Source organism: Sorex araneus, chromosome 2, assembly GCF_027595985.1.
Source record: "Sorex araneus isolate mSorAra2 chromosome 2, mSorAra2.pri, whole genome shotgun sequence".
NCBI classification, from domain to species: Eukaryota; Metazoa; Chordata; class Mammalia; order Eulipotyphla; family Soricidae; genus Sorex; species Sorex araneus.
In genome coordinates, this window is record NC_073303.1 from 282945011 (window position 1) to 282971498 (window position 26488).

Genomic DNA, 26488 nt, shown 5'->3' on the forward strand with positions numbered 1-26488 from the left:
AGGACTCAGGAAGGGAGGTGACCATCCGGCTTCCCCTTCCCTGGGAACTGGGGAACTGCCTCACCGCAGCAGGAGCTCTTGGCGGGCCTGCCCGGGTGTGAATGTCAGAATGTCAGACCGAAAGGGCAGTCGTGGCCCAGGAGGAGGGTGGGCGACAAGGCAGGATGGCTCTGGGACCAAACGTGGGGCCTGCATAGCCACTGCGTAGCCGGAGCTCGGAAGATCTCTGTCCAGGGAAGTCCCCCGGGCACATGCCGTTCTGCCAGCGCGTTTGCTCTTGCGGCCAGGGTTGTTACTGCCCTTTTGCCCTTCCTGCCCGCTTCCCCTCCACTATCTCCCCTCCACAGTCGCGCCAGCCTCTTGGAGACTTGGTTTCATTCTTGCTGGGAACTCAGCTCCCGGCTGGGGGCCGGGTCATAAACATGGTTCTTACGTGGTACCTTAAGGGGCGTAGAGTTCAAACGACAAGCACTGGGGGTTGTTCCTCGGACACGGAGCCTGGGGGCCGGGAGATGAGATCTGGGACCCAGAAAGGGGAGAGTCGGGGCGAGAAGGCCAAGTGGGGAGAGGTAGGCCAACCCTCCCGCTGTTCCCAGGGCGCAGGTTCTGCTGGGAACCAGATGTCAGCACAATCTAAGGAAGCGCTCTCTGGCTCAGAGTGAGCCAAATAAGAAACGAACAGGGTTGGGAGTGAGGGCCGAGCTTCCGGCTGTGGATGTCATTAGGGAAAAGGTAGACTCGTCAAATGGGGGGCACTGAGGTCCCTTCCACTCCGAGTGAATTATGAATCCACAGGGACTGCCTGCAGGAGGTGACAGCCCGGGTGGACAGGTTTGCTGTGCTTGTCATGGAAAAGGTGACGCAACTGGGAAAGGGTGGAGGGAGAGAGCGGGTGCTGAGGAGTGAGCTGGGCTCTGGGAGAGGAGCGGAGGGGGATGTGTGGCGGCCATAGCCTCCCATCACAGGCTGGGTGGGTTCCAACAACAGCAGAAAGTTCTGGAAACCCAAAGTCAAGGTGAGTCAGCAAAGTGACCCCTTCTGGGAGCTCTGATGGAGAATCTGTTCCAGGCCTTTCCCAGCTATGAGCAGCCCCAAGAGATCCTTGGCTTCTAAAGGCATCTAAAATCCTGTCTTGGGGGCTGGAGCAATGGCACAGCGGGTAGGGAGTTTGCCTTGCACACGGCCGACCCGGGTTCGATCCGAAGCATCCCATATGGTCCCCTGAGCACCGCCAGGAGGAATGCCTGAGTGCACAACCAGGAGTAACCCCTGATCATTGCCGGGTGTGACCCAAAAGCTAAAAAATAAATAAATAAAATCCTGTCTTCACACACGGTGCTTCTTGTAGGCCTACCTCCTACCTCCTACCCCAGTACAGCCCTATCTCCAAATAAAGTTACATTCTGCAGATCCAGGTGAAGAATTGGTTTTTATTGAGGGCCACACTGGTCAGTGCTCAGGGCTTAATCCTGGCTCTGTACTCAGGGATCACTCCTGACCATGCTCAGAGGACCACATGTGGTGCTGGGGATTGAACTGGGGTTGACAAGTTGCCCATCTCTCTGGCCTCGCTAAGGTACTTAGTGAGGATTTTTCACCTCTTTTTTTTTGGGGGGGGAACACAATTCAGTCCGCATCGGACAGCAATTTGCTGATTCCCCCTTTTCCCCTATATAAAAGTCTGAGGCTGGCACGCCACAGAGAAAGTCTGGGTGGCCCCAGGCAGACACCACTCCCTCTGCTGGCCCTTGCTTGTCTACAAGCACAAGTCAGTTCTTGGGTGTCTCTCTGCTCTAATGCCAGAGAATCCCCTCTTAACTCCCATAGCACCACCCTCCCCTCCAACCAGGACATAGCTTGGCCCCCTAGATCCTCAAGTCCGGCTTCTTAAATGAAGTACTGAGATTTCACTCACATGGAGATACAGGATTACTTGGGGAGGGTGTGGGTGTGTGTGTGGGGGGGTGCACATGCGCGCCTGTGTGTGTTCAGGGTCTTTTGGGTTTTTTTTTCTCCACTAGGTTTCCTCTCAAAACCCCCTGGGCGGCCCCGGGGGCTTTTGGCCAACTTCACCTAGTGTTGTGCAGTTATGTACCTTCAGTAAACGTCCTAAATAAGAATACTTTGGGGGGGACCAGATAAACCCCGATTCTAATGCCACAATTCCTTCCATTGGTTTTATCAACATACTAGAGGAATACGGTAACATGGGAACGTGCCATCCTAGAAACCAGAAATCTCCATTCCTGTGGCCACATGCTTTGGGTGGGCTGTGGTCAGCGAATGTCCAGTCACTGCCCCTCTCTCTACCATGGGGCTTCTCCAACAGGAAAAGCAAGCCTAGTTTGTGTGTTCTTATTCTGATATCACAACCAAAAAAAAATGTATCTTTTATGATTTCACAATGGAGTCTCTCATTCTGTTACTATTATGCGATTTTATCCTAAAACACTTAAGTTCGGGGGCGGGGGCGGGGCGGGAAGGCTCAAGACGTGTATGGTTTCTCTGCAAGTCAGGGAACGGCTTTTCCAGGGATGACGTCCCCTGCGAGCCTGTTTTCCCAGCTATCAAGCACAGAAGGAACCGCACGGCCCTAATAAGGAGACGGGCGTGCGGGCGCCCGGCGAGAGCCACAAGTGGGCAGCGGGGCGAGGCCAGGGCCGCTTTTGAAGGTGCCCTTTAAAGAGCTCCCGGAGCCCCGGGCCCCGGCCGGGCGCGGCGGGGGCGGGGCCTCCGCGAGGGCCGGCCGGGGGCGGGGCCGGGAGGTCGGCTCGGTTCTCGCCCCGCCCCCCGCCCCTCCCTAAATATCGCGAGAGGGCGGGCCCGGCGGGCCGGAGCGTCGGCGTCGCTCCCGCGCGGGCGGCACTAGGCCGGCTTCTCGTCCGGGGCGCGAGGCGCGCGCAGGGCCGCCGGGTCGCGCGGCGGGGCGGCTCCGGCGTCGGGGGCGTTGTGTCGTGACAAGGGCGCCGGCGGCCGTGTCGGCGACAGCAGCTGCGGCCGCGGCGGCCCCGAGCGGGCTCCGGCGGCCGGCCGGCGAGTCGGCAGGCGGCGGCTCGCGCGCACCCTTCTCCGCGGCGGACCCGGCACCCAGCCGCGACGCTGAGCCAACCGCCGGAGCGGCGGGCAATGGCGGCCTCGACGGCCTCGCACCGGCCCATCAAGGGGATCTTGAAGAACAAGAGCTCCGGCGCGGCGCCCCCGGTGGTGGGCTCGGCCGAGCAGCCCGGCCGGAGCGTGGACGAGGAGCTGAGGTGAGCGCGCCGACCTCGGGCGCCGGGGGGCCGCCGCCGGCGGTCTCGCTCTCTCTCTCTCCCTCTTCCCTTCTTCCTCGGAAACTCTCCGGGCCGCGCTCGGCGGAACCGGCCGCTCCGAGCTGTGGACTCTGTGCCGCGGGGGGCGGGGGGGACCGTTGGAGAAGCCGAAGGAAGTTTCCCGGCGCTCCCCCCACCCCACCCCACCCCACCCCGCCCCGGGAAGCGTCTGCCCCGGCTTCTGCCCCGACCTTGCCGTTCTTCCGTCGTTTGTGTGTGTCCTCGAGGCCGGGGGAGTCCCGGAGAGGCTCGGGGTCAGGCGCAGGGAGCTCGGAGTAGGACAGGAGACAGAGACTGAGACAGAGACAGCACCTCTTCCTTTCTCTGCCGCGCCTTCCGCAGCCGCCCCAGCCAGCCTGACCCCAGGAGCCCAGCATCCTCCTTGGCCGCCCCCCCCCCAGCCCCGCACGCCAAGGGCCATTAATACGGGCCGGTGGGATATTAATCCGGGTGCGTTTGCATCGGGAATAATAGACCCAGGCCCCTGGAGAAGAGGGAGATGAGCCTTGGTGCCCAGATGCAGTGTCCCGTGCTCAGTGGTGCTGGGGACAGGGATCACTGCAGTTCCAGTGTGCATATCTATATACATATATGTACGCGGTGTGAGAACATTCCCCGGGTGCTGTCGAGAGAAAGCCAAGTTCGGGAAGCAAGGCTGAAGGAGAACTGCTTGCATCTGCAGAGTCAGGGAACGTGAATGAGGATGTGCCCGAGAGCTCGGGGTTTGGGAGTTGCAGCGCGCCCGGCACCTGTTTAAAAGGGCCAGCAGTGGCTCGGGGCCCGGAGGAACTTAATGTGGAGGTGGTGAGTGGACGGGGGCCCCCGTCACCCCGAGAACGTTAAGTCGGCCTGGGAATCGTGGCCGAGAAGGACCTTGTTTGTTTTGTCCGGCTCCGGACGCCCAGCATTCTCCAGCGCCCGATTTTCCCACCTCTGTGTGGGGTGAACAGCTGGAAAGTAGGATTGGAGGTGGGTACTGTGGAGAGAGAGAGCCGTATAACCAAGAGACTTTTCAATTTTTTTAATTCTGTTTTTGTTTTGGGTTTCTTTTTTTTTTTTTCTTTTTTGATGTTGGGGTCATACCAGCGATACTCAGAGGAAACTCCTGACTCTGTGGTCTCTCCTGGCAGTGCCAGGGGTTCCTGGGGATGGAATCTGGGTGGGCGGTGTGCAAGGCCCACTGTACTATCTTCTTCCCCCCTTGCCCCCCCATACTTTTTAATTGAATTGTTTCTTTTTTAACCCCACTCCACCCCCTTTCCCCCAGGATACGTCTTTAAAACAACAGAAAACCACAAAAGGCTGTAATAGAGACAGGATGGATGCTTTTCACTGATGAGGCTAGTCCTCCGTGGGAACTGTTTGCAGTGGGGCTATGAAATGGGAGTACCTGCTTCCTTTCTCTAAACTTTGATCTTTTCTCACCTCTGGCCCCATTCTATGGACAGGCCTGTGTTACTGGGTGTGGGGCTTAACCTCCAGCCTCCTGCCTGGAATGCCACGTAGGACTGCTGCCTGCACTGGAGCTGCAGCCGACTGGTCTTGTTTAGAGGACTCGAGTCCTGTCCTCAGAAGGAACTACCAAGCCCCAATTTATTTATTTATTTATTTATTTACTTATTTACTTATTATTCGATCACTGTGAGATATAGTTACAAAATTTTCACGTTTGAGTTTCAGTCATACAGTGATCAAACACCCATCCATCCACCATGCACATTTTCCACCACCAATATCCCTGGTATACCCCCCCTTCCAACCCTCCCCCTATATCAATGGCAGGCAGTTTCCTCCATACTGTCTCTACATTTGGGCATTATGGTTTGTAGTACAGATACTGAGAGGCTATCACATTTGGTCCTTTATCTACTTTCAGCACACATCTCCCATCCCGAACGATCCCTCCAACCATCATTGACTCAGTGATCCCTTCTCTATTCCAGCTGCCTTCTCCCCCTACTCATGAGATCGGCCTCCACCTATGGAGCAATATTCCTGGCCCTTGTTTCTACTGTCCTTGGGTGTCAGTCTCATATTATGTTATGTTATACTCCACAAATGAGTCCAAGCCCCAATTTATGATGAGGTTCCTGATGTTCAGCTTCATGTAGCTTTTTATATGACTGTAAAGCAAAGTAACTTGTATTGGTAATATAATTCAGTAGTTGCCCCCTATTCATTCTTTTCACTTGCTGTAGTTTCAATTACCTTGTGGTCAATTTTAGTCCTAAGTATTAACCTACAGTAACATAATCTGAAAGCAAGATGACAATCATATATTGTAGTATATTCTTATAATTGTTCTGTTTTTATTTATGTATTTTTGATTTGAGGAATCACACTTGGCAATGCATAGGATATACTCCAGGCTCAGTGCTTAGGGGTTCCCACTCCTGATGGTGCTTAGGGAACCTTGCAGTGCCAGGGATCGAGCCCAGGCCTCTCAGTCCTTTGAGCTATCTCCCCTTTATTGTTTTTGAATCGCTTGCTATGCCTAATATATAAATTAATCTTTCTCATAAATATTTTTCTGTTCACATAATAAGAAAAAACAGGGTTCAGTGATACTTGGGCTTTGAGGACATCTCTGGGGGCCTTGGACTGTATGTGGGTAAGGAGAGCACTGTTCATGTCACAGCTCGTGCAGACAATATTAACAACGTAAGTGGTTCTCTATCCAGAAATACTAGTTGAACATATTGAAACAAACCTTTTGTAATGTTCAATTTATTTAGAATTCTTTCTTTAATATAGAAAGAACAAAATAAATAGCCCTTTTTTATTACAATGCACTTCAAGTTCAGAAACTAATCTAACTTTAAATGTTGAAACAGAGTATGAGACAAGAGAAACTCATGTTATCTGAAAATGACCGGGAATCTAAATCAGTTCTCATTATTCTCAATAGTTTATTTTTCTTATGTTATATGTTTTTTTGTTTGTTTTGTTTTTTTTTTCTTTTTGGGTCACACCTGGCATTGTACAGGGGTTACTCCTGGCTCTGCACTCAGGAATCACTCCTGGCGGTGCTCAGGGGACCATATGGGATGCTGGGATTCGAACCCGGGTCGGTCGCGTGCAAGGCAAACGCCCTACCCGCTGCTGTGCTATCACTCCAGCCCCTGTTATATGTTTTATAAAGTCACTGCAAATGCTAAATAAGTGACTGCTGACTTACTGCTCCAAGGGGAAATAGAGTTCCTTTAAGCTTTTGATCATAACATTTTCATCAATCAATAACCTTGTTTTGATTCTGATTCTGTTATACTTTATACTTGTTTTAGTTCTATAGAAAATTATGATACCTCGATAAAAATATACTCCTTTTAATATAATGTCTTAATAATATCTAAATATAGGCAATAGCATAGTAAACTCACACCTGACTAAAATTTATAGAACACTTTTTATTTTTTACTCTAAGACACATCACAGCTTTCTTATGTATAGGAACACTCTACAGCACTTGAACACTACAACTAGGAGTCATTTAAATCAGTGATTTCACTAACAAGCAAAAAGTTGTACTAAGTAGACATTTATTTACAGTCTAAGTGAAACAAGAAGGTAAAGCATCACCTATTTAGCTTTCTCTGGGAACCTATTTGTTGGACAACTCAAAATTTTTCCTAGTTTTGCACATGTCTCAAGAGTAAGAAAATACCTTTAGTATTGATTATAGAGTCACAGCTAACTTTTTGCAAGTAGGCAAATTTGTAAAATACCTTTATTGTTGTCCTTAGCAAATAAAACATAGTGACCTATTTCTTTTTTTCTGCACATACTACTTTGACCTTATTAGTCAAGAAGAGGACATGATTTAACATTTCATTTAACGAAGAAGGTTGTTACTAAGCTGGGAAGGCAGCTCAGGGCCAAAGCCCAGTACCCATACTTGGCATGCAGAAGCCCCCGAGTTTGTTCTGGGAGTAGCGCCTGAGCATTTCGGGGTGCGACCCAAAAACTAGCAGGGGAAGGAGCTGCAGATGTTGAATGTTGAATTATCTTATTTGTTGTGTCCTCTTTTGGATTGTGTAATCTTTATTACAATGAATTAGAATAGTCTTCTAATATATAGTTCATATATATGATATATATGTTATAAGGCTCCATATACACATAAAGTGAAGTTTATTTAAGGCCATATTTCATATAGTCCTAGAATGTTTCCTAGAATGTCCTAGGTGGGTTTCTTTTTTTTTTAATTTTATTTAAGGTTCTTTTAGTTAAAACTGGTTAGTCTCTCTAAATCCATATTTAGGCATAGAGAAATTTGCATTTGAAACACATTGTTCAACCAGTTAAAACACCACTGTCATAATCTTTGGTTATGGAATTCTTCATCTTTCAGGATATCTTAATTATAGTGTATAACTCATGAAGGTCTAATAAAACATCTGTTGAGTAGATAGGGTTCATCAAAACAAAAATAATGTTGATTTTATGATGTAATTTCATTTAAGATATATTGTTCTTTCAGAAATACTAAAATCAGAGCAAAATGTGCATTTGTAAATGTTAAGAACATAACATTAAATGCTGTTGAAGCCTGGTTAATAAGAAGATTAGAGTTTAATATGGGACTAGAATTAATCTGGACTCAGATCTTTTCTGTTATTAGCTCACACTTCCTGTGAGTTGGTTATTATATCCTAGTTTAATTATTAAAGGGATTAATGTAATGTTGAGGCTGAGGATATGACTCACATAGTAAAGCACATGTCATGCATGTGCAAGGCACTAGGTTTGACATTTCTCACCCAACTAGTAGGTGGCTCCAGGCCAAGGAATACTGCTGGATTTGTCCTCCAGTAAATAAAAAGTGTTTAACTCAATGCCTCACCTCCCATTGTTAATCTTTTTTTAGAAGAAGTAAACATGGAGATTAATATTTATATATCTCGATGAGTTATTTTATGTAATGTAGTATTGTCAGTATGTTTAAGTTATATAATAGTGTTGTTCAACCTTTTTACACCTGCAGACTAGCACCTGTCCTGCATACCATGCCAGTCCACAAACCAGTACTACAGCCAAGGCAGCAGACTAGTGGTTTTCAGCCTTTCTACACCTAATTGGTACCTGTCCATAGACTGGAGGCTTATGATCACTGATATAATAGATCTAGGAAATGTAGGCAATTCTGTTTATTGGGGAAAACAAATGTGCTTGGAAGTCAGCTAGCTCAAAGGGCTGGAGAAAAAGCATTTTGGATCAATGGTATGCCCATTTCATCCATCCCCTAAAAATTTATAACTTAATTTTCTTTGGCATGATTTCTCTGTTTTTGTTTTTGTTTTGATTTGGGGGTCCACATACAGTGTTCCCTGGGTTACTCCTAGCACTACACTCAGAAATCACTCCTAGCAGTGCTCAGGGGAGCATATGGTATGCCAAGAATTGAACCTCCGTCTGCTGGGTGCAAGCAAACACCCTATCTATCTCTCCGGCCCCTGTCTGGTATAATTTCATATAAGCATGCTTCAACTTTCTACCCATGAAGGGTTAGAAATATAGTCAAAAATTCACTAAGTAAAGTCTTGTGAAGTGACTTCGATTACTAATTGCTTGCATTGGTTAAGCCTTCTTTTATTTGTTCATGTCAGGCTTCAAAATCTTCTATTTTATCAACCTACATAAGCTAAATCTTCATTTAAAGACAGAACTATTTCTTGAAATGTGCAATTAAAGTTTAACAGTCTGAAGCAAAACCCTGCTTCCCACTCCATACTAAAACTATTAAATGAGCAGTTCATAGCAGTAAGAAGCAATAGTTCTTTGAGATAACATCATAGGAGCTGTCAAGGTGGAAATGAGAAGTGGTGACTTAGGGACTGGATTTAGACTGCAGGGAAAACATCTAGTGTAGGAGGAAGAGGGAGTGAGGACTGAAACTAGACCATTTTCATGCTTTTATCTCCCAACACATCTGCCATATAAATGTTGGTGCCATTTATTTTTTGCCAAGATAATGACCCAAAGAATGATCACTGTTTGTTATAGTGTTGGCTAAAATTCAGGTTTGTTCTTTTTTTTTTTTAACTCCATAGCTGTGGTTAATTCTGCAAATTTTATATAAAGATACTAATATCCTCATCAAGTATCCTCTTCTGCCTGTATTGCAAACCGTAATGTACAAAAGGAAAAAGAGAGAGAGAGAGCAAGAAGGAAAGTGCCTCCCATAGAGGGAGGCTGCGTGTGAGGGGTGGGGGGTTGGAAGATTGTGGGAGGGAAACAGGGGACATTAGTGCTAGGACATTAGTACTAAATGTGCACTAGTGGAGGGATGGGTGCTGGGTCACATTGGATGACCAAAACCCAGTTATGAACAGCTTTGTAATGGTTTACCCCACGGATATCCAGTTAAAAAAAAAAAGTAGAGTTCATGCCCAATTCAATCAGGCTTTTTCACACCTGCAGACTAGCACCTGTCCTGCATACCATGCCAGTCCACAAACCAGTACTACAGCCAAGGCAGCAGACTAGTGGTTTTCAGCCTTTCTACACCTAATTGGCACCTGTCCATAGACTGGAGGCTTATCAATGGCTGAATAAGTATCAGTACTCCTACATTAAGGGGAAAAAAAAGTATCCTCTGCTGACAGTTTGCTCTACTTCATGACTTTCCCCTAAGATGCCTAGATTCTTTGGAACCTCTTGTTTCATGCCTGTATGTAAGACTACATTTTTTTGTAAGATATTACTTCCTCTAAACCTGAGTCATTCTAAAGATTTTTTTTTTTCTCTTAATGGTGTGTTGAGGAAGTGAAGTGAAGCTTTGAATAGATAAAACTTTAAAATCTCTCTTTTGGGAGGGTTGGGGGGCTATACCTGGCAGTGGTCAGCTTATTCCTGGCAGGCTCAGGGGACCATCTGGGGTGCTGGGGATCGGGTTCAGAGGAAACCTTTTTGGCCTCTTTAAATCTTTTTAGATAAGTGGGAAATAAGTGTGATTTATAACTTATTTTTATACTTTTTATTATATGTAATAGATTTTAAATCTCCAATAAATTTAAGTTCTTTATGTTAACTAACTCTCGAATTCTGTTTTAAGTGTTTTACGTTTCACTTAGGGAAGAAAAAAAGCAACAACAAGACTTTGGGCTGGAACAATGATGCAGCAGGTAGAGCTCTTTGTCTTGCACACGTGCAACCCAGGTTCTATGATTATGACTTCCCATATGGTCCTGGAGCACTGACAGAAGTGATCCTTGAGTGAAAAACCTGGAGTAAGACCTGAGCATTGCTGAGTGTGGCCCACAAACAACAACAAAATCTTTAGTTTCAGTACTGGAGATCAAGCCAGTCCTTCCATACACGTGCATGGCAAGTGCTCTGTTGCTGACTATGTCCCCAGCCCAGCACTTTTATTATTTTTTTTTTACTTTTTTTTGTGTTTGGGCCACACCTGGTAGTGTTCAAGGCTTACTCGTGGTTCTGTGCTCAGAGATTACTAAGGTGGGCTCTGGGGACCATGTGGGATGCCAGGGATCCCAGGTCAGCTTCATGCAAGGCAAATGCCCTACCCACTGTACTATCTCTCTGACTCCTATTTATTTGTTTGTTTTTAAATTATGGTGCTAGATATCAAACCCCCAGACTTGAGAAATGCGAAGCAATTTGTTTTTTCATTGAACCATATTTCTGACCAAAACAGCTTTTTTTTTTGCTTTTTGGGTCACACCTGGCAATACACAGGGGTTACTCCTGGCTCTGCACTCAGGAATTACTCTTGGTCGGCCTTGTGCTAAGCAAACACCCTACCTGCTGTGCTATCGCTCCAGCCCCCCAAAACAACTTTTAAATATCAATTTATAACTGCTCCAGAGTAAAATACACTTACACACAAGTAGAAATTCTGGCAAAACTTTGATAATTATTGAGACTATCACATACAGTTCTCTTTCATTTTTATTTTTGTTGTTTTATTTTGTCTTGGGGTTACATTTGCGGTGCTCAGGGATCACTCCTAGCAGTGCTGGGGGGACCATGTGTGGTGCTGGGGGTGGAACCCGTTACTGCTTGCAAGGCAGTGCCCTACCCACTGTATTATCTCTCTGTCCCCCCAAAGGGATAGGGAATTACTTCAAATCTGATGATTCATGTCTTATATTTTTAGGTTCTAAAAAGAACTTTTAAGATTTTGACTTTTCATGGAGATAAGACATACGGCAACTTCTAATTGCTTGAGGTGGTATTGGAAGGGCTGGGGCTCTGTAGTAGGTGTTAAAGTCCAGTTATCTCTGTCATATATTTGCATCCACCTTTGCCTCTTGATAAACAGAAGGTACATTGGAAAGCAGCTTGTTGCCAGGAGTGCTGCAGTGGAATATTACTTAACTTTAAAACAGAAACTTTTACATCACTCAGCATAGCTGAGTCTGGAAGGCATCAAGTGGAATAAGCTAGTCACAAAGAACAAATACGGTATTGAGTCCTGTTATGTAAGGTACCTCTCTAGAGCAATCAGATTCACAGACAGAAATTGGAATGGTGGTTGCCAGAGGCTGGGGAGGGTAGACTGGAAGTGAACCTTCAATTGATGGAGTTTTAGGTAGGGAAGATAAACAAGTTTTATAGACAGATGGTGATAGGCGTGTAGCAGTGTGAGTGTACATAATGCCACAAAACTATACATTTTTAATGGTTAAAATTGTGGACTTTATATGTGTGTCTTAACCATAGTAAAAACATGAAAAAGGGGGCCAGAGAGATAGTTCAGTGGGTAGTATGCTTGCCTGGTACACAGCCAGACCAAATTTGATCCCTGGTACCACATATGGTTCCTTGAATACAACTAGGTATGTATGGCCCAAAAGTTCCCCTCCACACCTCCCCCCCCAAAAAAAAAGAGTGAAGGGGGTGCTTATGTGACGTTGTGGATCCTTTTGTGTAGAAAACATAAGAAAGCGTGTATGTGAAATAGTAGTTTCGGGCCAGGGAGATATTTCAAAGGGCTGGAGTTCTGTGCCACAGGCCCAGGTTCTATCCCCTGCAGGTCGTCTTAGTACCTTGCTGAGAGTAGTCCCCAAGTACCTCTGGGTGTGGCCTCAAAAAACCTCAGGAACACAAAAATAATGTTAGCGGTCAAATAGAATTTGAAATGTGGGATTTAAATATTGAGAATGTACATAATTGGTTTGTTTTTTTTTTTACAGTAAAAAATCCCAGAAATGGGATGAAATGAACATCCTGGCAACATATCATCCGGCAGACAAAGACTATGGTTTAATGAAAATAGATGAACCTAGCACTCCTTACCATAGGTAATGTAATTCACTCCTTTTTTGGTTTGTTTTCATTTTATATTTGATATGACCTTTGTATATAGTTTGAATTTGTGTTTGATTTTATATTTGTTATCGGAACACTAATTTATACTCCTAAGTACCTATATTACTGTAATAAGACTTTGAAATTATGGAATCTATTTTGTACACTATAATAATAGTTGTAGAAAATGTTGATTTGTTGGGGCTGAAGTGATAGCACAGCGGGTAGGGCGTTCACCTTACACTCGGCCGACCCGGGTTCGATTCCCAGCATCCCATATTGTCCCCTGAGCACTGCCAGGGTAATTCCTGAGTGCAGAGCCAGGAGTGACCCCTGTGCATCGCCAGGTGTGACCCCCCCCCCACCAAAAAAAAAATGGAAAGAAAAAATATGTTGATTTGTTGCACCAGTTGGTTCTGGCTGCTAATTTTGCTCACAGGTGAATGACTTGCCTTCCTTAATCTCTTTATAAACTGAGAGATGAGGATGAGATTTATTTATTTCTAAATAGAAGTCAGGTGTAGGGCTGGAGAGATAGTGTAGAATTAAGGCACTTCTGTGTGACTGGCCCAGCTCAGTCCCAGCTCCAGGAGTGATCCCTAGACACTAGAGGTGTGCCCCAGTGCTCTTGCCTTCCTCTCTCCCCCCAAAATTGAGGGGCTTCCCCAATCTCTTTGCCGCAAAAAAAGAATGACTTCACAGATGGAAACTTGTTTTATCCACCCATAGAAAGCCATCTCTCGTGTGCATCAGGCCCCAGATTCTATCCCCAGCACCGAGTGCTTCCTCTTTTCTAGCACCATCAGGTAGCTGGTCACTCCAAGGAACTCTGTGTGTGACTTGTATAGCACAGAGCAGGGTGACATCTGACCAAGAGATGAAACTATCTGGCAATAAACTGCCCTCCCAGAAAAGCTGAGAGCGAACCCCTGGGACCTGGCATCACTAGAGAACGCTGTGCCCCACTCCCCCCAAAAGACAAGTCATTACTACTATTTATCATTCCTATTTTTCATTTTACATAATGTTGTCCAGATCATTGTCTTGTGATTGTTGGCACTTTTGAGTCTTAAAAAATTATAAGGAATTGTAAAATGACATTATAGGTGACAGTATTTAGTATGAAGACAAAAGGGATGCACCAGAGAGTTTAAATACTCTACTTTAAATTAATGGGTGAAAACTTTGCAAGTTTGTCTAGAGATGCCTTGATAACAATAAAAATAAGAATTGACATTAGATTATAACAGGGATAGGAAGAAAGAATAAAATAGGGGATTAAGAAACTGAAACTCAGAGCTAACAAAGCTTTAGAGCAAAATTAGACGTTATTTATGAAAACTTTGATTTCTTGGGACTGGAGATGTGGGTAGAACACATGTTTTACGTGTGTGAGATTCTGGGCTTGATTACCAGCACTACAAAAACAAGAGTTTGTATTCTTGGGGTATAATACAGCCATTAAGGTATTTCTTGTACTCAGCCAACCTGAGTTTGATCCCCAGCACCCCATCTAGTCTCTCAAGCTCTGCTAGGAGTGATTCCTGAGCACTAATTTATACTCCAGGAGTATGCCCTGAGCATCACTGGTATGGACTTTAAAGAAAAGAAAAAAATAGTTTTTGCACAGCAAAAGCATGCATCGAATAAAATGCCCATTTTGTGGTGAAGGGGGGAGAACCAAGTTTTAATTGGAGACTAATTTGTGAAAGCTTTAAAATTTTCTGGATTAAGCCCTCAGGATCTGATTTTGTTGTTTTATTTAACCCTATGTCTGCATAAGATCATTTGTCCCTATGCAGGTTAATAGACAAATATATATTCTAAAAGCAAGCAGTTGTAAAAACCGTTTTGTTTTTGTTTTTTGCATTGTTTCTTTTTTTATGAATACAATTTTCATGATTGCATTAGTTTTGTGAGTTCATTTGGAAGTGCTATGTTTTAAAATATTTGACAGCAGAGCTCTGTGTTGATATTTTAATTAAGTTAATAGGATGTGTCTGCTTTTTCTGCTGGAAAAATTATAGTTTAGGTATTAATTATAATGTGTTTGTTCTAGTATGGTAGGAGATGATGATGATGTATTGAGTGACTCAGAAACCAATGAAGCCATAGCCCCAGCACTCTTAGCTAAAAAGTAAGTACTGATAAGTGTAAAGCACTTTTCACTTACACTGTTTTTATTTGTACAGAGATAAAGATCCTTTACTTTTGCAAGTATAAATAAAGGACATACTGTTAAGTTTACCTGTATTTTTCATATCAACTTTTGATAAGTTTTGTTTCTAGATAAAAACCACAATATGTGAGCACTCAATAAAACAAAAATTCTTCCTCTAATATTACATCTTGCTACTTTTTTGTTTCTACACCTGTTTCTCACCAGGCTTTAGCTAGTCTATTTATGATCTTCAGTTGTTTTTGTCAGACTTGAAAGTTGAATACAGTACTCAAATAATTTTAAGAATATCACAGTATTGATTTCTTTTTAAATTATTATTATATAGATTAGCTGCTGCTGAAGGCTCGGAGTTAAAGTATCGAGTTCATGACCAAGAAAGCAGTGAAGATGAGGATAATGACCTCTCACCTGAAGAACGAGGTAGTTTATTTTCTTTACTGCTTTTCAGCATTATGCTAGTAACTTTTGCTAAAAAATTTACTATTTGTCAGGTGGTGTTTTTTGGTTTTTTTTTTGTTTTTTGAAGAAGTATATGGTGGGGAGGTTAAGGAGCAATGATGTAGGTTTGTTATATGTCTTTTTCCCTCATGATATCAAAAATCTGGGAAAATGCTACCATCTTTAACATAATTGTATGTTCCTTTGTACTTCAGTGTCTGGCATTGTATAGAAGCCCCGTAAACATTTGAACAGATATAAATAAATCAAATAAAAGAACTAACACGTTTAGTCACTGAGCCATAAGAGTTCATTTCCCTGTGATTGTTAAGACAGTGGTGAATCCAAGAGTAGAATGAAATCTTTATTGAGCAAAAAGAACAGTACTGTCATAGGAAAGGAGATAGAGGCCCTGAGAGCTCACGCCTAGGGAGAAAGCATTGCAAAAGCTTTCTGGTTTCTGTTTTTACAACTGGCAGTGGTTGTCTTGTGGAGGCAAAAAAGAAAACTTTCTGCCTTACTGCTTTTCATACTTTTGAACCGGACTGGAGCTATAGCACAGCCGGTAGGGCATTTGCCTTGCACGCAGCCGACCCAGGTTTGATTTTTCCGTGCCTCTCGGAGAGCCTGGCAAGCTACCGAGAGTATCCCACCCACATGGCAGAGCCTGGCAAGCTACTGGTGGCATATTGGATATGCCAAAAACAGTAACAAGTCTCACAATGGAGACGTTACTGGTGCCTGCTCGAGCAAATCGATGAATAATGGGACAACAATGCTACTTTTGAACCATGTGAGTGTATGATCTTTTCAAGAAAGGAATTGCTCATATGTCTTTTGCTCTTTATTGATTTGTTTGATGGGGGCAATGCCCTCGAGACCATGTGGTGCTGAGGATCAACCACTCACCTGGTCCAGTTTTCAGCTCTCTTAAAAAGGAAAGGCGGCAAGTCTATGTATAGGTTAAATATGCATACCCTCACCCCAAAAAGGAAAATAATGTGTCTGGAGTGATAGTAAGCACAGTGGGTAGGGCATTTGCCTTGCACGTGGCCAACCCAGGTTCGATTCCCAGTATTCCATATTGTCCCCTGAGCACCACCAGGAGTGATTCCTGAGTGCAGAGCCAGGAGTAACCCCTGTGCAAGGGGTGTGACGCAAAAAGCAAAAAAAAAAAAAAGTAAAATAGTATATTTGAAGCCTTGAAACTTGGGAGTACCTCTACTGTAAAAAAATTCCAAAGTTTTAATTAAGGTTTCATGTATTTGCTGTCATAATCATTTGTATGTGTACCTATGGTCAGAATATAGCATAACTAAAATATGATAGTTTTAACCTAATTGTTAGACAAAAAAGAAATTTAACTTAGAACATAAGCTTAAACTGTTATTATGCCTACTCTCAGTTATTACCTGATTATTTTCAAAAAACATGCCTCCAAAGAACCTTGAAAATGTTTTCAATTAATCTTTCTTGAGCTTCATTAATCTCTTAAAATGTGATCTGTTGGCTGAAGAGATAGTATTGATGGTAAGTGGGGGTAAAATACCTTGCAAACTGCCAACCCCACTCTGGTCCCCAACACCACATCTGGTTTCCTGAGCATACTACTAGGGATCATTCCTAAGCACTGAACCAAGAATAACCCTTGAATTTGCCGTCCCCACCAAAAATAAATGAATAAATAACCATGATCTGTTCAGAATGGAATTTTTTCCTCATACTTCTAAAATTATTTTGCAGTGTCTTAGTATAGCCTGCGTGCTTAGTACATACTAAGTAGAAAAACAGGCCTACTAAAACAACTACTGTACCCTGTTTTTAGTGTCTCGTTTTTACCTGTTTATGAGGGCATATATTCCTGGGGAATTGTATTAATGCCTTTTGTTCTTTCAGTAGGTAATCTCTGTTTACTTTCAATTTCAGTCTCATGATTTGATCAAAGTTTTTATTGAGGCAATTTAATTACAACAGTTTCCATATTTTAAAATTCTTATTATTTAATCATTTTTATTGAGCTACAATATTTACAGTACTGTAAATTTTTTCGCCAGTGTCTCCACTTCCCTCCACCAGTGTCCCACTGCCCCAGGCATTCTACCCCTACTCATAGGAAGCTAAATTCTGTACACAAAAATTTCCAGTTTTGCTGACTTTGACCATTTGTTTCTTTACTGTGTTTCTTAGATCTCACATACAAGAGAGACCATTTAAAAAGAAATTTTATTATGGAGGTGGTGACACCTGCACATTCACACATGAATAAAACTAAACTCCTGAAATTCCACAAAATTATAAATCAGTGATAAGTTGATAAGAAAAGAAAAAATATTTAACTATATATCTGGGGCCGGAGTGATAGATAGTACATCAGGTCGGACATTTGCCTTGCACACAGCCAACCTGGGTTTAATCCCTGGCACTCTCTATGGTCCCACTGGCCCACCAGGAGTGATCCCTGCTTGCAGAGCAGGAGTAAGCCCTGAGCATGGTCAGGTGTGGCCCCCAAACCAGAAACTGTATGTTTGTTTTTACAGGTATATAAATTTTTTAAATAATATGAATTTTATTTATCTATCTATTTATCTATCTATCTATCTATCTATATCTGTCTCTGGGCTGGAGAGATAGTACAGCGGGTAGGGCATTTGCTTTCACGCTGCCAACCCAGGTTTGATCCCCATCGTACCGTATGGTCCCACAGCACCTCTAGGAGTAATTCCTGTGTGCAGAGCCAGGAGTAACCCCTGAGCGTTGCTGGGTGTGACCCAGAAAGCCAAAAAAAAAAATAGTATGAATAATTCTATTCTGATACATTTTAAACTTTACGTTAACTACATAAATCCTGCAAATATACAATTTAGTAAGAGTTAGAAAAGGAGAATTAAGGGAATTTTAAGGAAAAATCTGAATAGGAGCAACGAATTTTTTACCAAGAGAATTTCCTCTGAAATTGTAATTCCAGGAGTTACCCAGCAGGGGGAACCATTTACTAATTAAATTTTATAAATTCCCATCAGTTTTATTGTTTGATTTCAAATTATGACTAGAAATCTTGATTATTGACAAAAATGCATAGGTAAAGTCTTGTAACTCTCTTTTTATAAGTTGGTTTCATAAGATACTACATTTGGAGTCAGATCTCACTGTGAACCTTAGATATGTCACTTAAATGGTTTGCTTAATTTTTCTGAGCCCCAGTTTTTCATTTCTGAGTTGTGGAGATGGGATGGTAGGATGGTATTGGAGAGATCATTCGAAGCGGGTTTGATCCCTAGCCTCACATATAGTCCTCCGAGCCCTACCAGGAGTGATTTCTGAACACAGAACCAGGAGGAGTAATTCTGAGCACAAAGTACATATGGCCCAGAAACAAAGCAAAAGAAAGGAAAGAAAAGCTGTAAATTTTTAGTCATTAAATCAGAAATAATTTATTAGTACAGTTCTTAGCAATGATTCTAGCTTGAGAGCTCAATAAATGTTGACTCTTAATTGATATGTCACCATTGTATTATTGTGTATAATAATAAGAGAGCCTGGCAAGCTACCCGTGGGCGTGTTCAGTATGCCAAAAACAGTAACATTATCGGGTCTCATTCCCCTGACCCTGGAAGAGCCTCCAATACGGCGGGGTTGGTTGTATTATCCCTATACTGTCTCTCCAGCACCCCCCTTTTTTTCTGTGTTGTGATTCATGACTCATGATGCAGTTTGAAAAAATATATTATGAAAATGCTAATAAAGGGCTGGAGCAATAGCACAGTGGTTAGGGCTTTTGCCTTGCACGCGGCCGACCCGGGTTCTATTCCCAGCATCCCACATGGTCCCCCGAGCACCCTAAGGAGTAATTCTTGAATGCATGAGCCAGGAGTAACCTGTGCATTGCCGGGAGTGACCTGAAAAGAAAAAAGAAAACACAAATGAAAAGGGGTAATCAGAGATTTTTCATCAGAAATAGTAGATTAGGACCAGGTATATGGTTCAGGGGTAAAGCATTTGCTTTCGGTGTTTTTATCCCTGGCACCACAATCATTGAGATTAAATTATAACCATACTTTGTAACCATTTGAATATATTTTTAATTGTCTAGATCAGTGTTGCCTAAAGTGGGTGATACACCCTGCAGTGTATGGTTTTTGGGGACACTCAAACAATCCAGGGGTGGGGTGACAGCCTGTGATACAGTTGTAAGGAGGTTGTAAGTTGCGCTTTCTGTTTTTTTCCCCTCTGGAAGGTAGATTTCGAGGGGGTCCTGGCCACATGAGTTTGGGATCTTTTGGTAACCTCAGTAACTTAAGCACTTTAGGAATGAACGAAAGGGCATACACACAGACACACACACACACATTACATATGGTATGGCTTGCTTTGTTCCATTTAAATTTTTTCTGGACTATTTTTCTTTATCTTTGTTTGTTATTAGTACACACCCGGCGGTGCAGGACTTGTTCTTAGCTCTTCGCTCAGGTATCACTCCTGGTGGGATTTTCAGGACCTATGTGGGATGCCAGGAATCAAACCTGGGTTGGCCACACACATAAAAGGCAAGTGGTCTACCCACTGTACTATCCTTCCAGCCCAATTTTCTATAACTTTAACATTTTCTTCATAATTATAATTGTAGCTGTTATGATTAGTCCTCAATAAGATACACCAGCATAGACAAAGTAAGAGCCAAAGAGAGAATATTTTCATTTTTGTGGGTAAAATGGTCTCGTTTGCAACTACTTAACTCTGCCTTTGAGTTTGTGAGCAGTCTTAATAGCAAAAGACAACTGAGCCTGGCTGTATTCCAGTGAAACTATACTGAACAGTCAGATACAGGCTGTGTGTTCTTTGATAGTCCTTAAGTTTCAAAACTTTCTAAGCCAGTCTTCTATATATTCTAGAAAAAAAGCGACAGTTTGAAATGAAAAGGAAGCTTCACTACAATGAAGGACTGAATATTAAATTAGCTAGACAATTAATTTCAAAAGATCTAAATGAAGAAGAGGAAGATGAAGAAATGTCAGAGGATGTTACATCTGGAGGAACTGTGAGCATGGAAGAATCAAGTCAAGGTTAGCTATTTCAAAAAAATTTAACTGAGACTATTGTTTTCTTTATACCTAAATGGAAACCTTATTCTGCTTTAAACATTTTTTTTTTTCCCTTTTATGTTGTAGGGTATCAGACCCAGAGTTCCTTGGTCTTTGTTTGCTATTTACTGATATTTTATTGTTTGGGGTTTGTTTTCTTTTGTTTTTGCTTTTGATGCTGGAGATTTTTTTTATCTTTTGTAGAGCGGGGAGCCACATGCAGTGCTCCTGGGGACTTACTCCTTATGGTGCCTGGGAGTAAATCTAGTTCTGCTGCATACAGAGCATGCTAGCCATGTCAGCTATTGCCCCATGATTCCAGGGATTGAACCTGAGGCCTCTCACATGCGATACAAATGCTCTGCTGATGACTTTATATCTCTGGATGACTTTATATCTTTAAATCCTGGATGATTTCTTTTGATGTATTCATTGTATATTGGTCATAACATTTCATTTGATTCATGCTCTCCATGTCCTTAGTAATTGGTGAGCCCCTGGGACTGTTCATTTCCCACTTGAAATTTGCATTAGTAGGGACTTGCACTCAGCAAAGGCTAAAGAGATTTGGTGGGGTGGGGTTGGTGGGGGGAGCAGAGGACAGAGAGCCTTCTGGCCAGTGCTCAGGGGGCTCAGGGCCACTTGTAGAGAAAGTTGATCAACTTGACTGGCAGATTAGTGCTCAGAGCAGCAGAGTGGTATGCTGCTGGGGCCCTGACATGCCAGGTGGAGTACACCAAGTCACCTGGACAGTGCTCGAGAAGCTCCCGGACGTGCTTGGGAGGCCTTGTGGTGTATGTGCGCCAGACCCTCTGCTTAATCCCTGACCACAGAGGGATTTTGCTTTAAGCCATAACTTGAAAACGATCAGGGAGATAACTCAGCTGGCTAAGTGTGTGCTTTGCATGCAGGAGGCCTGACATCAGTCTCTGGCACTGAAGAGTCACCAAAGCATTGCCCAGGTTGCTCAGGAGAAAAAGAAAAATAGCCTTTCATCTGTCTCTGCTTGAAATAGATTTTACCTACTTAGTGCATAAATACATTTTTGTTAGTAGTGGATTATTAAATTGTTGGTGCCTGATTTTTCTTCAGTGCATGTGAAATACTCTTTACACAGAAGAGTGTGTCCTTCTTAAATTCTTTTTTTATTCTATCCATTTTTGGTTCTTTTTAAAAAATCTTAGCAGTTTCACAAGGGCATCAGCAGAGAGTCTTAGGCGCTTTGGTTGTGGTAAGGTGAGGTAACTGTAATATACCAAAACATAAGTGTTAATAGTGTTGTAATTTGGTTTTAGTTTTGGAGTCAGATATCTAATGTTGCTCAGGGCTTATTCCTGGTTCTGTGTGCATAGATCACGCCTGGCGGAACTCGGGGGATCATATATGGTGTCAGGGATTGAACTTAGGTCAGCTGCTTTCAAAGCAAATGCCTTACCCACTGTATCATCGCTCCAGCCCCAGAATTAAATTTATGGGGTTTTCCTTCATTTTATTTTGATGGGAGGCTATGCCCAGTGATGCTCAGGCATTACTTCTGATGCTATACTCCAGAATGACTCTTGGCAGTGCATGGGGGACCATATGGGATGCCAGGCATTGAACCTGGATCGACCACATGCAAGGCAAGCACCTTACCTGGCTGCATTATCATTCTAGCCTCTGTTATAGATTTAGAACCTAAGCTATAATAATTTAATAATTTAAAATATGTAAGGACTGATGGAGTATGGACTTTGTAGTGTAGAACACAATAGCTTTGTCCATCAGAATGAAAAATAGTTAATACCAGCTTGAGGCTGGAGAAATAAGTTAAGAACTAGCACATGCTTTGCATTCAGGAGACCAAGCACCTATGTATAGTCCTAGAACATCATGGAATGACCCTTGAGCTCCAAATCAAGAGTAGTCCCCAAGCACAGCTCAGATTAACTTAAACACATGCACATGTACATGCACACAAAACTTCCTAGGTTTTAAATTTTCTAGGATCCATGGAGCAAAGAGATAGTACAGGGAATAAGGCACTTGCCTTGCATGAGACCAATACCAGTTCAATTCCTAGCACCACATATGGGTCCCCTGAGCGCAGCCAGTAGTGATTCCTGAGCATAGCCGGATTTGAGCCCCCAAAAAAGAAATACTTTTTCTTAATTCCACAGAAACCATTAATTTTTTTATTATTATTCTAACTCATCCCCTTAACTCTTGCACTCTCTTTTGTTATTGTTATAAAAAGTGGAGCTATTGCACAGTTGGTAATAAAAGCACAGCATTTATTACCAAGGCGAGGACGTTTGCCTTGCATGCGGCCGACCTGGGTTCGATTTCCAGCATCCCATATGGTGCCCCTGAGCACCGCCAGGAGTAATTCCCTAGTGCATGATCCTGGAATAACCCCTGTACATCACAGGGTGTGACCCAAAAAAAGAAAAATGGCATGGTTATATTCTGAGGAAAGTGTTTTACTATTTTGAGATCATAAACAAATCGTATTTATAACTTTGGATGTTTAAGTTCTAATAAAATTATTTGATTTAGTCACAGAAGTGTTTGGAGTAGGGGACTGAAGCAATAAGTACAATAGGTAGGGCGTTTGCATGTAGCCAACTTGGGTTCGATCCCTGACTTCCCATGTTGTCCCCTGAGCACCACGAGGAGTAATCCCTGAGTATTGCCGGATATAACCCAAAAAGTCAAAAAAAGAAAGAAGTTTTAGTATAAAGTCTGTTCTGTCACCAAGTAAAGGCACCTATTCTGCTCACCTATACAGACTCTTTTTCTTTCTTTTTTTTTTTTTTTGTCAGACTATCCTACATGAAATATCTCTTTAATTATTAGACTTTTAGTATTTGTCTATTTTGCATAGCAGTGAAGGGAAGTTAGATGGCAGTAAAGGGAAGTTAGTTAACATGGTTCCAAGATTGGCAAAACAGTGATGAATTAGATTGACTTCTTTTCTTTTCTCTTTGCAGGATCTACTTCAAGTGACCAACTGAAAAACCAATCACAGAGTTCATAGAAGAAATTTGTTCCACACTGTAATTGTTTGTCATACCTGCACCCTCTTTTCTTTAATACACAATTCATCACAATTAATGACTTACATACCAAAATGCATATGTTATATATTGCCAAGAATTAAATAATTAATGAGTGAACATGCCTAATTGATGCATATCTTTTGCCTACTAAGTACTTTACCACAAAAGCAGCATAATGTCATCAGTCCAAAACCACATTACTTTTGTAAGAACACTGGTTAATTTGTATAAGATAGTATATAGCTTTTTATGCTTAGAGGATAAATATCTTTTGGGGTGGGAGATGGATCTAATTTATTTTCTTCACTTCTAGATAGGATAGCTCTTGTAAATTTGTTTTTAATCAAAAATTCAGTTGGAACAAAAGTTTATGTAGACTGATAAGTGTTCAGTCTGAAAAATATTTTAACATGATGTAGCTTTAACTTGATTTGTTTAATTGACGAAGATTATCAGAGTGACTATTGCCTTTTCTAGCCTACTACGTTATTCTGTTGACTTTCTTTTTTAACGAGGGAAGAATTGACCTTTTTCTCATCAAAACTTTTTCCACAAATATATATCAGGTAAAACTTGCACTAATGTCTGCTCTGACCGTTTTATACACTCAGTGGGCAGCTTCAGATCAGTTTTCAAATAAATATAAAGCTAACATAGTCTCAGCATTTTCTTTTTGTAACTCGCTGCACCTCCTGCCTTTATTTCTTAATTGCTTTCAACACATTCGTACACAATCTTTTACCTTTATAATGGCTCAGAAAGATTGTCATGACTTTAGGAACACTTTGTTCTCTTACATATTTTATCATTTGTTGTAACAGTGACATTCTTATTTTATTATCAATACTGTTCTTCTAATCCATGGAGAAAACAGATTTTGTTGAAGCATTACTATAGGCAGGAAATGAATTTTAGAATATCTTCACCTCTCTGATTTACAACTTTGGAATCAAATTACTATTACTAGTTTTATTTGACTTAATTAGACCTTAGAAAACAATTTAGTGAGGGTTCTTTTGTTTTTTTGGTTTGGGGGTTTTGTTTTATTTTTCAGAATAAAAGAATTTTGTGTAACCAGTATGGTCATTTCTGAATGTACAGACAGGGGTAATCCTGAATACTTTTTAATTTAAAAACTTAGTCCCTGCTTTAAGGGAATATGATAATGTATACTATGACAAATATACTTTATTCTTCTAACAGTGAGTTTTGGATTTTTTTTTTCCTGAAATGAAGTGCAGTTCTGTATCTGGTTTAGTGATAGTTTCATTTCTAGTCAGTTGTCTGTGTCTTAAGTTTTTTGTTAGTACATTATATAAACAGACTCAGTATAATTTCTGTATATTGTATATATAAAAGTTTTATTGAACACCTTGTCTTCCACTTGCAAGTTAGTGGAAATATCAATATGTCGAATAAATAAAAAGTGGGGGACTTCTTTGCTGTTAGAGGAATGTGCTTATTTTAAATGTGTTTTTTTAAATGGGATCCAATCAAAGTACTTATGAAATGCAGTATAGTATTCTAACTAAAACATATTAGCTAGTAATACCATTGATTTATAAACAAGCATTTATCTCTTCTGAATTTATAAATATTGAGGTATGCTCATCTGTTGAAACCTGTTTGGGAAAATTTAAGCTTGTTATTATGTGTGTACATATATTTATGCACACAGCAGTTTTTGGCTTTCTCATTTTGAGTTTTTTTTTTAGAGTATCCACATACTCTATTTGTAGAAATAGCTGTAGTACAGTAAACATATTATTCTTTTGGTGTTTTCTACATACTATTTCTTGAAGCTTAAACAATAGGCAAACTGGTTTCTGGAGGGTAGGTAGATGGCTATCTCAGAGCAGTAAGACAGCAAATAGTATACTTAGAGGTAGATGTAACTGAATAAAGCTGTTTGCGGAGCTCAGAGGTAGACTGTAGGCTTGCATGTACTGAATTATATATCTCCTGCACTGCCAAAAACAAACCCAGCTTTTCATTATGCCACAAGTTCCTAATTTGACAATGGTATTGGACTATTGGCTTTCCTGTGGAGAAAGTTACCTTTCAGCGTTCAAGTCTAGCCAAGATAGATTCTACTTTCAGCTTATTAATGTCACTTCCTCAGTTTAACTCTTGGTGTCATATTTTCTGTTTATTTCTTTTTCATTCTGAAATTCACTGATGCTCCTTATAATTCAGACAGAATGGTACAAATGAATTGTTAAAATAAAAGCAGGTTAAATTGCCATTTTCCCCTAGACTTTAATTTTTGTTTACATGATTCCTTTAAGTTAGTACGGAAACATGTTGTAATAAAATACAGTGCTCTTGACATTACCTGTGTGTGGATTTTATTTTCTTGCTGTCTGGCTGTCTCAGAACCATGTTCCATGACCAAGGGTTCTGGATATCAAGAGAGGCTCTTGAACTACATTGTTGCAGAATAGTTTTTGTAGGGGCAAGCTGCATTCATTTACAACTCTTGCTCTAATATTATTTTGTGTCTTTAATCCTCAAACAGCCACACAAAGTGCGAGTGTCCATACTTTTTTTGGCTTGTTGGTATGGGGGCCACACCTAGTGGTTCGAGGGCTGTTCTGACTTGGTGCTTGGGTTTCATTCCTGGCTGTGTTTGGGGTACCATGTGGTGATGGGATGGGACGTGCAGAGCATGCACACAGACTGTTAAACCATCTCCTCAACCCTTAGTCCATATTTCCTAGTGAGGAAAATGCTGTTGGCCTGTTTATATGTTTTGACTGTCTCCATTCTTCTTAAGTTTACTTATTTTTGTTTGTTTGTTTGGGGCCAGACCCAGCAGTGCTAAGGAGTTATTTCTAACTCTGTACTCCAGAATGACTCCTGACATGCTCAGCACCTAAGCAGGGTGTCTTGAACTTAAAAGCTCATTGTTGGGGCCGGAGCGATAGTACAGTGGGTAGGGCATTTGCCTTGCACGCTGCCAACTCGGGTTCGATCCCCAGCATCCCATTTGGTCCCCCGAGCACCACCAGGAGTAACCCCTGAGCATTGTCGGGTGTGACCCAAAAAAAAAAAAAAAGCTCAGTGTTATAAAGTACTAGCTAGTCTTTGAAAATCAGCCTATACCAGCATTTCTGGATATTCCATGGAATTCCAATCCTGCATGTTCACTGAAAGAGGTTCTGT

At 42.1% G+C, this 26488-nt stretch overlaps 1 protein-coding gene across 1 annotated transcript; it reads left to right on the top strand.

The window, feature by feature from the left end:
* Positions 1-2814: 2814 nt before the first annotated feature.
* PPP1R2 (protein phosphatase 1 regulatory inhibitor subunit 2) lies at positions 2815-25657 on the top strand. The gene is made up of 6 exons (XM_004603239.2): positions 2815-3251; positions 12470-12577; positions 14644-14721; positions 15092-15186; positions 20094-20264; positions 23255-25657. The coding sequence occupies exons 1-6, from the start codon at positions 3127-3129 to the stop codon at positions 23299-23301; spliced, it is 624 nt and encodes a 207-aa protein (XP_004603296.2). The 5' UTR covers positions 2815-3126; the 3' UTR covers positions 23302-25657.
* Positions 25658-26488: the final 831 nt, after the last annotated feature.